At 35.8% G+C, this 15,530-nt stretch overlaps 1 protein-coding gene across 1 annotated transcript in view; it reads left to right on the forward strand.

Annotated features, from left to right (window-relative positions):
- LOC140228455 (uncharacterized) overlaps positions 1-15,530 on the forward strand; it is a 105,116-nt gene that overhangs the window by 32,013 nt on the left and 57,573 nt on the right. The window contains exons 4-7 of the mRNA XM_072308671.1: positions 5,093-5,223; positions 6,211-6,317; positions 7,141-7,201; positions 12,307-12,468. Coding sequence (XP_072164772.1) covers positions 5,093-5,223; positions 6,211-6,317; positions 7,141-7,201; positions 12,307-12,468 — 461 coding nt within the window. The remainder of the gene's footprint in view (positions 1-5,092; positions 5,224-6,210; positions 6,318-7,140; positions 7,202-12,306; positions 12,469-15,530) is intronic.

Consider the following 15,530-nt stretch of genomic DNA (forward strand, 5'->3'; position numbering starts at 1 on the left):
GACATCTTCAACCATGCAAAATTTCATGACGTTTGCAAGGAAGATTACATGCAGTCTTTAATATTTCATAATATTCAATTACTTCCAAATAGGAAAACAATTGTGCCCGGAAGGGAGGAAGGCTCTTGAGTACTCTAAAAAGAAGACGATGTAGGTCTTGGAAATTGGGAAACACATAGATTTTGATGCATTCTGAAAACAATATACAATTTTTTTTTTCTTTCATGCCTATCTATTTTGTTTTCAGTTTAGGATGAAGCTGAAAAAAGTGGATTTTAATCAAGCGCAGTCACTATAATGTAACAAAAACCATAGTTTCTAGGTTTTCAATGGGGATTATAAGATATGTCATTCATGATTGCTGGTAGTTTTACAAATGAGTTGTACATTATAGACTTTTTCTTCAATCTTTATCTTTATTTTGAAATACAATCAAACATATTTCATCTGAGGTTCATGATCCTGGTAAATCTACACTGATTCAAGTTTGTGGTTTTTTTTTCCAGTTTCATTCAAAATTCTAATTACTGTAAAAGTGGAAATTTTTACAGGTTGAAATTTTTGCGCATTTCAGTCGAGCAATCTGAAACCAGCACAAAAATAAAAGCTTGCAAATTTTTTTGCTTATATACCACATGTTCCAGTAGTTTTAAAAACACGCGAAACTCTTCTTACCCAGTCGAGCGTGAAAAATTAGTTGTGTGAAAATATCCACTTTTACAGTATAGCTCAAGTTCTTTGTTTTGCCATTTTGGGGAAAAAGAGGGGGAGAAAAACCAGAAAGAGATGCAGTCAGATTATTGAAGAGTTCATTATAAAACAAATAACTGTAAAAGCGTATATTCTTATGTGAGTAATTTTGCATGGTTGGCTTGGTAAGATGAATCTTGCATGTTTTTGATTTAGTGGAATCTAGACATTAATTACTGGAACATATGACAAGTAAAAAAGTGTGTGTGCCTTTATTTTTGCTCCAGTTTCCAGTTGCACGAAATGCCCCCAAAATGTCACGTTGCAAAGATTTCGACAGTATTTCTTTTAGCTTTACAATACTTATCAAGATGGTGAAAATGAACTCTATTTTTGATATGGTATAATAACAGCACCAACTAACTCAACATTTGCACCTATCCTATGAACGCATTCTGTCCTTTAGGTTACACATCATTTCTATAATTAACTACTGTTACCCTGTCACGTTTGCAATAATTGGGTAGGGTGGCATAAAATTCATACACTCAAAAAGTGAGCATCTATTGTACGTACATATTTGTGCCTGGCAAGGCCAGCCGACATTAATTTGATTCTGGTATTCTCGTTGCCCGTTCTGGATTAATATCCGGTGCCTGTGAATTTGCAAGATTGCCTCGTTAGATTAGATGGAGAATTCTGGGACATGCTGAAATGCATGTATTGGATTAGGTTTTGAAAATATGTTTTTTTGTGTGTGAGATAAGTACAGTTTCACTAATTGTGAGGTCATTGAATGTCAAACATGTGCTGTTTTGCAATGCAGGTGTAATAAAGCTGGCTTTTGTATGTGTTTTGACTACTCTGTGTGGTAGGAGGGATCAATTATAGATGAACGAATTGACATTCAAATGAGTGCTTGCTTAACCTACTGTATGTTTTTATTTTACATATTCTGTTTCATTATGGCATCATGAATGTTGGATGATGCCAATGACTTAAATCAGTTTGTGAGAAAATAAAATGGTTTGTAATGAAAGTAATTAAATGGCAAGCATATTTCAAATATCATTTATCTCCTTGTGAAACTTCACTAGGTGGGAAATTTATCATAGAATTATCAGACACAGTTTGCCTTTTCACTACTAGTTTATACCATGCCGATTTACTAGTTTTAAATTCTTTTGTGACTTGCCCTAAATAACACATTTTAAAGCTGAGCCTTTTGTATCAATCAGTATGTACAATTGTAACCTTCAAACAAGAATGCTGACACATGTGAACTCTAGTAGCTTTCTGCTTTGTTAATCATTTCCATGAAAATGTACTGCTCTGAAAATACAAATGGATTATTTTTTTCATTTGTCTAATCATACATACAACTTGTGCATGTGTGTATGATGGGGAGGGGGTATTATCTACATTGTTGCATTGCTTCAAACTTGTGTATTCATACCTATTTGAAGGATTATTGAGTCTTTTCATGCCTACATCACATTTTATGCATTATCTTGGCTAGCCTATGAGATGCAGTCTCTCTCAAGAAGATGAAAATGAAAATGAATATTCACAAAACACAGTATGCAATGCACAGCAGTTTTAACACCCTTTACTGTTGTGAACATCGCATGTCCCTGTTGTACATTGTACATTGCAAACCTTCTGTGACCCACTCCTCGTAGTCTATTGTTATGATTATTAAACATCAGGGCTGTGTTGTCATTATTGATTGCCATCATTATTGATTGTTATTGAGAGGGTGATATGAAAATTCTACTGAAGTGGTGTACATAGGCAGGAATTGCATTATGCAGAAATTGCTTTTTGACTGCCATGATAAACTGTTCTGCCTATAAAGTAACAACAACAACAACAACAACAACAACAACAAAATCAGCTATTGTACAATGTATTTCAATTGCCAGAAATATGATCTTTCTCAAATTAAGTGCATGAGGCATGAGTATAATTAATGTTATTACAATATATTAAATAGATAGTTTGAGATGTTTTATACACATGTATTAGAAGTTTTGAGAATGAAACAAAAATTAGACAATGAAAGCAAGAGATTATTAAGCTGAGGGGTGAAGCTGAGGGGTGGGTTTCTCTTAAATTTTGTCTCCCTCCCTCCCTCCCTGCCTTGTCCGCCTCGGACACCATTAACAAAACAATGTTGGAATTTTGGAGCTTGGGTATACTTGTTCCTGTTTATCATGTCACTGCCGGCAACCAAGGATAGACTGGTGATAGTGACACTGCCTTGAAGCAGTAGATGACAGGTTCATATCCCACCGGTTTATGGATTATGGATCAGCAGAGGATTTTCCGATCTTACATATTTCTTTTGTAGAGGGAGACAAAATTGAAGAAAAACTCACACCAAAGATTTACCAGTAAGGGATATTGTAGGTTGACACGGTTCGTATGCACTAAAGCAAAAAGAAGGTGGTTTATAAATGCACAGTGATCATCATTTAACAAATTTCAAAGAGGTGCATTCCGTTTTACTCTCATTGCCAACCACCAAGAAAAATTATCAGTAAAGATATATATTTGTCTTTAGTGTTTATGGAAAAGAGCATATTGATAACGTGTAAAAATTGTCCATATATGGAAAATGCCAGATTAGTGAATATACAGTATTACACTTGGTACATAAACATATTGTATACCTCACTGTATTACAGCGAAAACAAAAAGCTAAGAAATATGGTTTTCTATACAGTGTTTGTCGAAGTAGAGATCTCTGCTGCAAAACAATGTTTTTAGTGTTCTGATGCAGAGCATGTAATATCTCATCAGTGCTTTTTTTCATAATGAGAAACACAGTATTTACATAGCAATATACTGTTTTGTAGGTAAAGTTCACAGTAAATTAGCAGCCTTGAGTTTGGCTTTGCAAATTGATATTTCTCTACCTCCATTTTATAACAATGAAAGCAGATTAATACCATTAGGCTATATTGGCAGTATTTGATTTTCAGTCACTGTGTGGATGCAAATTTAAGGCAGATTACACATCTGTAGACTAGTAATTTTGGCAAGGATGTGTATAATGGTGAACTTGATAAGAGTAATTACTCGGCTTGGATAAACTGTACATAAAGTAGGTGGTGATTCATCTATTAGAATTAACTGCCTGTATCGTTGTGAACAAAAAAAAAAAAAAAATTGTGGTTGATATGACAGAGATTGTCAGAAAGCATTTGGTGATTGCCTGGATACACAAAAAAAAAAAAGAGAAAAAAAGAGTGTGTTGACCTTGTTTGCCATAAAATTCACTGTGGGTGGATTATATCTCAACTGAGCTTATACAGTACCTACTGCATGTGTAGTACATGTATTTAAAAAGTATGAAGGAAAACTGTGTTATTGTTAACATGTTGCATGCAGGGGCATGCAGCATTTGGGCTAAGACAAGTGAAGTAGGGTCAATTTGAAATCTAAAGATTGTTCTTTCGTGACATATTTGTGGGAGTCCATTACAGACCATTAATCATTGTCCAGTGAAGGTATTTCATATGAAAACATGTGGTAAGCGATTGGAAACCTGTGTATGTGGGATCAACAGTGAGCTTAAAGAAGTTTCTGCTCGTTTTACTTTGTGAAAACTGCAGTACTGTGCTCAAGTTGGCAGTTTTCTCTAAGATATTGCAATATCCATAAATCTAATGCATAGCTCACACACTCCCATACAGCAAAGAGTTCAGTGATGATGACAAGAAATGATACCACACACTTTGTAGTCGTACACTGTACTTGCATAACTATTATGGGCATAACTATTATGCATAACTATTATGAGAACTCTTTCCCTATACTTATCAACCATCCTTATGAACTTATTTTGCAATCTATTATGGGCTTGATTTCATTATGATACATGATATTGGTATGATATTGTCTATTTCATCCAGAAATGGCCAGGCATACACTACACATAGGATTTAGTTTACTGTAAAAGTGGATATTTTCGCACGACTAATTTTTCGCGCTTGGCCGGGTAAGAAGAATTTCGTGTCTTTTTAATTCCGCAGAATCAAGACATCACGCACAGGAACATAATGGCAAGCAAAAAAATTTGTGTGCTTTTATTTTCGCACTAGTTTCTGGTTGCGCGAAATGCATGAAAATTTCAACACCGTGAAAATTTCCACTTTTACAGTAGTCCAGCAAAGTTAGTACTATTTAATGGGCTTTAGGTGACATTTTCCCTCCTTGCCCTTGTACTTCATGAAGAAAGTTCAGGGAAATACAGTGCAGTTTTATACAAAGTTTACACAATACTATTCCCATGCAATCAAACAGCCGCAGTGTTTCATTTTGCGATTGTACTTGGAAGTTATTGGTAGTTTATTTCTGATGTAGTATTGGCAGTCTTCCTTTTTGTGATTTGCAGGAACAACATCTAGAGAACTTGGCACAAACCCTTGACCCCACTGGGCTCAACATGTCTGTGGATCTGCAGACTTATCATGACAGAATATCTATGTGGGTTGCATCGCTCAAAAACCAGAACTCTGGCTTGAGGTATGATCTGGTGAATACCAGATGCCCTCCCCCCTCCTGTTGTTGTTGATGTTTAAATTAGTGTTTTAAATGCAGCTGCATGCCTGATATTTCTCAGATGTGTAGTCATTTATGGAACACCACAATTCTCAACTTTCTAGGATAAGAATGTCTGGGTCTTTGTGTATCAGGTTTAACAACATTCAAAAGAGAGTTTAATTTTTCCCATTATGTTTCCAATTCAGAATGACAGATACATTAAATTGCTGGCCACTAGCCCAGGTAACTTTTAAGTTTAGATTGAGTCAAGCATGTAAAAGTTCGGTCCACAAAATATCTTCATTCAAAACGCCACAGAGACCAAGTTCAGGAATGCTCGTAATTTCATATTTCAAAAAATTTGGACAGAGCCTGGTCATTAGGATATCATGTTTTTAATTTCTTGCCCAAAGCTTGAATCTCTTATTTGCCAAATTAAATAACTTAAATAACTATTTCATATGACAAATATAGATTATGCTTGCAAAATTTTCAGTTTTTCACCATCTTGAGTTGATGTCTGCAACTTTTCTAGGGTACTAAATTTGATGTTTGGTTATGTGACTTTACGAACAAATAGTTTATATCTCTTCTTTTTCATCTTTAGGATGAACCATGACATGAGTAAAGTACATTTTAAAGGAAGTCAATAACATACAAAAGAACCTTCTCAAAAAGAAAGGATTATGGCAATGTTTTCATTTATTTTCAAATGTGTGTAATGTTGTAGTGCTGCTTGCATGTACACATGTTCATACTACCCTATCAAATGACAGGAAAGACTCTGTGCATGCAGGAACATGTATTATAAGCGTAAAAACAAAAAACAAAACACCAATGATCGTTTCGATTCTTCATATGCGCAGTTTCCTGAATTTGTGCAAATACGAGGATTAGATTTCTCTTCTAACAGTGATTATACAATCAAAATTGAACTTTAAAAATGAGTATGTTTTTTTTCACCAACAGTGAAGGAGATGACAACCTGAACACCATACAGGAAGAGGATGCTGGCCCTCCACATGGGAGCCCAGTCTGGAAGAGTCGTCGGAAAGTTGACACCAGTCTTGCCACAGGTGCAGTACCCCATTTAGAAATTAATGTGTCATGTACGATTAATTTTATGTTTCCTTCACCCTGTTCTTGTTGAAATTGTTTTCTGTCTTTCTTTAATTTCTAAATGTGATATCTGCGTGTTTCTTGTACTTACATATAACAGGAAACATTTGAGAGGGTTTGAGATATATTTGCATGTTTGAGCATGCATGTGTGTGTGAGTTTTAGCCTGTGTTCAGTGCATGCCAAGAAGATACAAACAGTATCATAAATGATATGAAATATACCTGAATTGAATTCCTACATGGAAGACCTGACCTACTGTGTATACAGTTCAGCCTCGATTATCCGGCCTCCTTTTATGTGGAAATCTCTATTATCCGGACGCGTTCACGCAGTGAAGGACTTTTTTTTCATCCAAAAATTGAGAAAAAAACAGTGACTTTAACATCTTTTCATGGATCTATTTCACTAAGATGTGCATGATAGGTTTCTCAATATCTAATGAGGTATCAAAAACATGTATGATTTTCACATAAAGATATACTTTACTTTTGTGAAGAAGGGACTACAATTTTGCGCAGGCTAGCATAGACTACACCACCGTTGCGGGGTATGCTACCTGCCTAGCTGCCAGTGCACTGGGACGGCAGCTTGGATGGCAGCTATATACATTGTACATTAACATTATGTCTCCCACATCCGGCCAATTCGCTTATCCGGATGAGCGACGGACATGGGCGGATAATCGAGGTCGAACTGTATTTGACAAATGATGATAGGTTGATGGTGCCAACAGAAAGTTGAACAATAATAGAAAAAATACAAAATGTTCTATTCCAGATACATCGCTCAATGTGTCGGCCTTTAGCTATGGGAGCCTGGAGGCCTATGGCGGAGACACGTGAGTATCATACAAAATATCATGCCTATCTCACCATGTCGTTACTTGTGCCTCAAGTTCACTTCACTCAGAAGTTACCTGTGTCTGATATCAGTGTTTTAGTTTGCTGAATATTCTCCTTTGCCCAGTGCATTAGATAATGCAAGACTTACGATATTTATCTTGTTTTTTTTTAAATCTTATGTTAAGAACAATTTGTTTGAATAATTGTAAGTGTATTCAGCTTGTGAAATGATCACCCTGAGCCACATTCCAGATGAAGTGTTTCTATCTTGTGAATGCACACATACATGTATATTGATTACTAGTAGGCATTTTGTGCTGTGTGATGAGCCTTTGAATCAGTAATTGTCCTGGTGCATTGCTTGAGCTTGGATCATTTGCTCATAAAAATGTCATGAAAGAAAATATAAAAGTAGTATGGTGACCACACAAATACATGAGTACATTGAAGGTCTTTGTAGCATATGGCAGTACAGTAAAGCTTTAATTTGCTTCCTAGTAGCAATATTGATCCCTTTGGAGAGAATAGCCTTGTGATGAGTGCTATTTCAATAAGAGTCCCAGCATTCATCAACCAAAAGAGTTGTGAGATACAACATGGTTTTACTTGCTCCTGATTGTAACGTTCTTCTTGTCATGGAGCTTTTGGAGACAAGCATATTCTTCTTGTGGGATCATCATCTCAAAGAAGATGCAAGCAACACACAAATTACTTGTTCTTGCTGGAAGTAGCAATATCAAGTAGTAACTGTGAAAGTGGAAATTTGGCCAAGCACATCTGCATTTTTTTTTTTGCACTCAATTGGGTAAGATATATTTTGCATTCTTTTAATTTTGCAGACCATCACAACATTTAAGTAAGCACTTTAAACAGGTCATCACTGCCGTGGTAGTTAATAAAGGGTTTTGGCAGCTCATACTACAGTTAAAGGTAACTGGTTCACATAACAACAGCAAATTAACTCACATTATATATGACTAGTGAATATGAAGAAAACAATCACAGACCAGGTATACCTTTCCAATATACCTACACTTGTACCTTGAACTAAAAAGTGCAAAATGCAAATGCAGTATACAACGAGCAAAGAATTTGCGCAGTTTTATTTTTGCAGCAGCTTCATGTTGCGTGAAATGCAAGAAAATTTCCTCCTTACAATTTTTTTTTTCAGTATTTCTACCTTAAACAGGAAAGCAGCTCTCAAATTTTTTAGGTGATCCGAGTATCCTCTCGGATCACCTTCTGTATCTGTACGGATTCTTTCTTCTTTTTTTTCTTTATTTCTCCCCAAAATTTGTGCAGAGGTTAGCTCAGAATGTGCTATGCCTATGAAGTTCAAACTTATACCATGTATGCATCATGTCCCAAAGACGACAAATCTAATGTATCATTGTGATCAGTCGACCGTGACGTCACTATGACGTCATTATATGAAAACACATTTTCATTTATATCTCATTAATGGAATAGAATATTTCAATGAAATTTACGTCACATATATTTCAAGTTAAGTGGATTCTACTCATATTCTCAAAATTCATTTTTATCTCAAAACGCGCGCGTACGCGCGCGTTAAAATATTTGTATGCTCAAATCGAGCTCAAAATTTTTTTGCACACGTTTCAGACCATTTAGAGCAATTTTTGAAAAATTGAAAAAATTGGACGGACGCGTACGCGCGCGCACATATTCCCATGCACAGCTCATATGCAATAGAAATTTTCAGTTTTTTCACACGGATCGGATGTCCAAAATGTCAAGGAATATTTCTACCAAGTTTCAAGTCGATCCAACTCAATATGACGTCATACGGGCCCGTCAAAATCAAAATTCCGCGTGTGCGTCAATGGGGATACACAGTGCAACTATGCCAAAAAACCGCCAATTTTAAATCGGATTTTACTCGTCAGGATGGACGGTGACCTCCCATTTTTTTGACATATTCTGAAAGCTGATAAGTTGTACATGTCATGTCATGGGTTGGCGATGCTGACAAAATGATTAAAAGATATCAAATTTCTTAATAAAGTAAAAAAAGTAAATTTTCAAAATGACGTCATCAAATTTAAAGTTTACTCGAGCGTATCTCACTTATCCTTGGCCAATTTTCACCCAAATTTCAATATATTGTAGCTTATAAAATGTTCTTTCATAAATATAAAAACATAATTTTGGTTGGATGACGGCATCACCTCGTACAAATGGATTGAAAGTAACCTTGTCAAATTTGTCCAGTTTACGTGTTATCTCTATGGGAGAGCAGTTTTTCTGGCAGTGAAAATTGACATGACTATCTTTTTCGAGTACTAGCTCACTTATGCTTCAGTGAATTTTCCCCAGATTTTAGTATGTTGTAGCTGAGACTTTGAGCTATCGTAAGTGTGCCCTCCATTTTTTCATACGACGTCGTCATCACGTCGATAAACTTGGTTGAAAAATGGCACGTGGCTTCGATGCAGCGTCATTTTGCTTAATACACAGGGCCTATGGAGCATGAAATAGGTCATTGCATAGCGCATCCGACTCGTAATCCTAAGGTCCCTGGTTCGAGGCTCACCCCTGCCAATACATTTTTAAATTTTTTGAACACTTTTTTTCTTCTTTTTCTTTAGTTAGTCTTAATCTCCCTTCATAACTTTATCTTTTTCTGATTTTTTTATGCTTCTCCTTCAAATTTCTATGAAATAACATATTTTTTCTTTATTTTTCTTTCTTTTTACTACTTTCTGTGCGATAGATGTACAACAACAATGGCTATTGATCCCACATTTTGCACATGTGTAGTTCATGTCACGAACATCATTTCATAAAATAACAAGTACTTGATCAGACGCCATCTTGGGTATGTAAATTAGGGTCAAAGATCATAGATGTTTCATCCTGTATCTTGGTGAATACTTGTCCTATCTTTCCCATATTTTGCACACGTAAAGACCATGTTACAGGGATCATTTCATAAAATAACCACTTTTTGCTCAGATGCCATCTTGTCTGTGCAAAGTGGGGTCAAAGGTCATATGTACTTCTTTTTCTATCTTCGCTATGACGTATTATCTCTATGGGAGGGAATTTTTTTAGATGTGAAAATTGACATGACTCTCTTTATCGAGCACTATCTTACTTATGCTTCGATGAATTTCTCTCAGATTTTAATATGTTGTAGCTGAGACTTTGCACTATCAGGACTCGAATCAATGATTAAAAAAAAATCGGATCACCTTAATTTGTCAGTGATGACAAATTACAATCTCTAGTTTCTTTTCTTTTTTTAAATCTTTGAAGTCTAAGAGGAATTTTATTATTTACTACCATGTCAAATAATGCCAAATATATCAGAAGTTTTCAGAAGTTTACACATTTTCATAAAACAGGAAATAATGATAACCTTTATTTTTCTGGATAAACAATCACATAATAAGTGCATCATTGATATTGCAATACATACTCACTGGACACTTTCACTTTTAGCTTTAAAAAAGAGAACTGACTGTGTGTGTTGCAAATGAAGGTCCACTGTTAGTACATGATATTGTTGTAGTATTATCCTTGAAATGAGCTAGCCTTGTGGTGATGCGTAAAGGTAAAGGTCAAGCATAAAACTTGACTGTATTGAAAATGGCCAGATTGAAAATTTGCAGCTCTTATCGATGATAGAAAAGTTACATAAATAGAACTCAAGTCATGCACACAAGTACATGTAGTCCATAAGAAGTGTATGACACCACCAACAGCATCATGCACTCTTGTGTAACTACATTGTACAAGCTCAAAGGAATGTGCCATTTGATTATTGAATCATACTTGGTTAAGGATGCTTTGTTGAGTTGCCATGGCAATATTGACCTACTGTATCTTGAGGGAAATTTAATTTGCTTTGTCACATTGCAGAAGCAGAAGATAGAGTTGACTTTGTCATGTATGCACTATGCAAGCGTGAGGTTTCTTTTTCTTTCTTTTTTTTTTTCATTTGTCATCTTGTTAGCCCCTTTGCTCATATCAATACATGTGTAAACCTCACAAAGGTATACTCCAAAGCTGTGATGGATGAAAAAAAAAAAGATAAAGGAAAATTTTGAAATTTTTACCTTTGAGAGATATTTGACATGGAAAAGAGCATCCTCTGTGTTTTGCATAGACATGTATTGATGCAACAAAGGATTTTTATGAGTATTTGTGCTAACATTGCAAGACAATAAAAGGTAAAGAATAGAATACAGTGTATCGTACTGTATACGCCATATATTTCGCGAGTCTAAATTTTTGCGAATTGGGAATTCCAGACGATTTCGCAAGTGGTTAAATTCGTGATCGTGGAGTCCTGTGCTGAACGGAGAAATGTAGACGTGCACAGAGTCAATATTTTTGCGTGTTTATAATTTTGCGAATAGCATCCGACTCGCGAAATTCGCGAAAATAAAAACCTTGCGAAATATTCGGCGCATACAGTATGTTGAAATGTTCCCTCCCCTACAGAATGACCATTTAAGCAAATGAAAAAGAGATTCAATGGAGTTTGTCATCATTCTGGGGCAATCTGTTCACATACATATACATTGTAATAGGTATAAATAATTTCCCATTGTATAGTATTTTGTTATGTTGATCCTGCATCAAATTGTAATCTTCAATGTGTGTTTTCCTATTGCAGCTATGGTCATACATCTTTTGGATTTGAATCAAATGATGTTTCTTTAATGTCAAGTTGAACGCTACTGATAGATGATGGGAGTTGACCTGTAAAATGCATTATACATCTTGCAAAAAGCACAATAAATCTCATTTTGATGAGCATGAAGAGCATGTAATCTGATGTAAATATTGTGCTTGCTGCAGTCAATGTTGCGGTCAATATCATGGCTAAATGAGAGTCCCTGTCATTGGTTATGTATAATATGATACCCAAGGCTGTCATATCCTGGTAACTTGTATAACATGCAATTGATCTACAATGGCATTTATGAGTGACTAATGGTTTCTGTCACACAGACTTCATTAAAAATTAAAATGATTCAGTGGCTCCATGATGGGTTTTGTTATGGCTTCTTGCCGTGGAAGCTGTCCATCAGTTACAGCAAGTTGTGCTGTTCATTGTCCGCAACAGAGACAACAAGCCCTCCTACCAGGACCGGATGGCAGAGCTGCGCCACAACAATAGGATGCTGGCGGACCACAACAAGGACCTCCAGGCCCAGCTGGAAACAACGGAAGAATCAAGGATGGAATTACTCAGGCAGTGCGAGGAAGCTGAGGAGAAGATCAAAAGGTAAGCAGTCATATCACTTAAGACTTTCATTGCAGATTGTATTCAAAATATATGTGATGTTGCACAGGCAGTTTGATCATTGCACTTTCTTGTGGCAAAGGTACTTAATATGTACACTGCCTATACCTGAGTTGTGAGGATGCCTTGCAGTAAAAAAAAAAAATGGCCACCACCGCAATTTAACACTGGACAGAATTAGGAAAATGCCCCAGAGGATCAAAGGGTCTGCAATTGGTAGTTACAAAACTCAAATAGAGATTGGTTAAAGCAGAATAATGCATTTGTTCTATTAATTACTGCAATGAAAGAACCTGTAAAATATGTCAACTATTCTCCTTGAATGAACCCCTTTGCTTGCTTTTCAAAATTGACATTGTTGTTTTCGTTCACGTCCCTTCAAGCTCTGAAAGATGTTACATTCTATCAACGTCACTTGTTTTGTTATTTCAGAGCCATTAGTTACTATGCTAGAGTCAAGCGATAAATTCTATACAAAGAGCTGTGGCCTCTGTTTGTTGTCTTTATATTTCACGGCAATTGTGTATTGAATATATAAATAAGGCTGATATATGACTGACTGTATTTTGTGAGATGAAAAATCTGTAGCATTAATTGGGCGATGCCTCACTTTCTATTCAATTTTACAAACATGATTAATTATTACAACCCATTAAAGCTAATTGGCATGTAGCAAGGCCAACAAGTCAATTAAGTGTATTTTATCCATGTCTCTGTACCTCATGGCTGTAATTACCTTAACAGCTTTCTTTAATACTGTATAGGTCAGAGTTTTCTGAAAAGTCTGATATTTTAGTGCCACATTATGTCATTGAGATTAAATTTTATTGTAAAGTTTGTAAAAGGTATAGAATTGTAGCCTGTTTTAAGACGGCTAGATTTCTTGCTGCATTTCAATGGTATATGATGTGTGTTGCCTTCTGCTGTAATGAATTGTATCAACAGAACCTCCATGAAAACTTTTGGCTGTGCATGTCTTATCCTTTGCATTCAATATGTAGCAGACCAGGCAGCTGTAGAATTAAGCCACTATAGCGATTTGTATTAAAACATCATTCTGTGACATGAATTAATGTATCAGAACAAGTTCATTATCTGCTTTGGATGTGCCATCTAACATCTGCCTGAACCTCTCCCCCCCCCAAAAAAAAAAATAAAAAAATAAAAATGAAATAACATAAAGATAAAAACAAAACAAAACAAAACAAAGACAACAAACTACAGCCAGAACAAGCAAAAAAAAAAAGACAACAACCCAAAACAAAGAAGCAAAGAAACACAAGACTTTGTAAAAATGAATGTTACTGATGGCTCAAGAAACATGAGTTCACAGGCATTGTGATAAGTTGGTCTCCACATAATGTTTATGACCTCAATATGATACAGATCTATCCGTTAGCAGCAAAACTATGCAGAACCAAGCAGGATGGAAAGCAGCTGCCTGTAGTTTGCACATGTCATCAATTTTGTTCATACGCATCAATGAACTTGAAACCACAGGACTGATAGAGAATTAAGTCTGGATGGACACTGCACTGCTGGGGAGTCAATAGTGCTGAGACCACATCAGACATTGTCCAGGATCAGCACATACTAAGATATACATGAGGGGCGCTCAAAGTAGATTACTAATTCATTTTGCAGTATACTACAGTATATGGATGCCTCTGTTGTTGTATCCTATTTGAATAGATTATAAACGTACTACACTCTACATTGTGTTTCTGATGTGTAGTGCAGCTAGTATCATAATTCAGAAAAAAAAAATCTGAGTGTACTGAGTGTCTATCCTTCCGAGGGCTACATCAGCTGTACAGGGTCACTCTGACATTTGAAAACTTCTTTACAGAAATAATCTCTCATTGGCCTTCCCAGTTATATTGAATGTCTTGCTTGAACTGTGCGTGGTTATAGAACAACGTGTCCCCACTTATTTGCTGAAACCACGAATGGACTGAGCAGTAAGGCTTTTGATAAAAAAAAAAAAGGTTTCATTCATCAAGTAAACATTGAGTTGTGGCAAAGAAGTCATTTTGTTGTTGTCATTGGAATGTGAGGTAGTGTATGTATCTCCATATAATTGCAAAAGGTTATTTAAAGGTCAGATATTAAGATTTTTTTTTATGTCACTGAAATCAGGAATAGCAGCAAAGTAACCCTTTAGGTAAATAAAATGCAGTACATGACCCCTGCCAACTGGCATATGAAAGTCAAAAGTTGGGCATTTGGTTGGAATTAGCAAAGCCACAAATTAAATTAAGCAGCTTAGATTCGAGAAAAATTGATTACTGTTTCCCAATAATATCAAATTGAGTGGAAAATTGATCTTTGTCTTTTGATAGGTTTGGTTTTGGTTTTCAGTCAGTGTTATTCAAAATACAATAATAATTTCTTGTTCATACCTGGTATTTGCAGATCAGGCATATTCAGTACAGAATATACTGAAGTTTAGACTTCACCAGATATTGCCTATATGAGGCAAAGGCTCAAAATCCTTCTTGGTCGACGACATTAGGGCTGTATTTTGATTGTTACACGTCTTGTATGGAAATCATCCTCTTTCATTTTTATTTAGTGCCCAACGGAAAAGCTCAGTAATCTACTTGTCTCTAGTTATCAGTATATCATACAAATTGGTTATGACACTGATGGCATTTATCATTGCCATTTTCAATATCATCTTCATTTTTAACTTGCTGCTGGAATATATATTATGTTTTTATCAACATCATGCTGTTGTTGGCGTACGTATAGCGAATACAGAGTGATGAAGGTATTTTCATAGCTAGAGACTGAATTACTACCATCTGCTGCTAGGGTAAAGGCTACAAAATACTCATACCTCTCCACATTATACGAAATAACAATTTGTTCTGCATACCGCTCTGGCATCAGAATGAAAAATTGGTGTGACACTTGTTACCATGGTGCTGATGAGTTTTTTACACGCAAAATACGACCTGCAAAATTAGGTGATTGCTTTTAATGGATTATCACCGATGTGTGGGTAATCCTGGCGGTATTCATCAGTTTAAAGCTCATGT

This window comes from Diadema setosum, chromosome 5 (genome assembly GCF_964275005.1).
Source record: "Diadema setosum chromosome 5, eeDiaSeto1, whole genome shotgun sequence".
Classification (NCBI taxonomy): domain Eukaryota; kingdom Metazoa; phylum Echinodermata; class Echinoidea; order Diadematoida; family Diadematidae; genus Diadema; species Diadema setosum.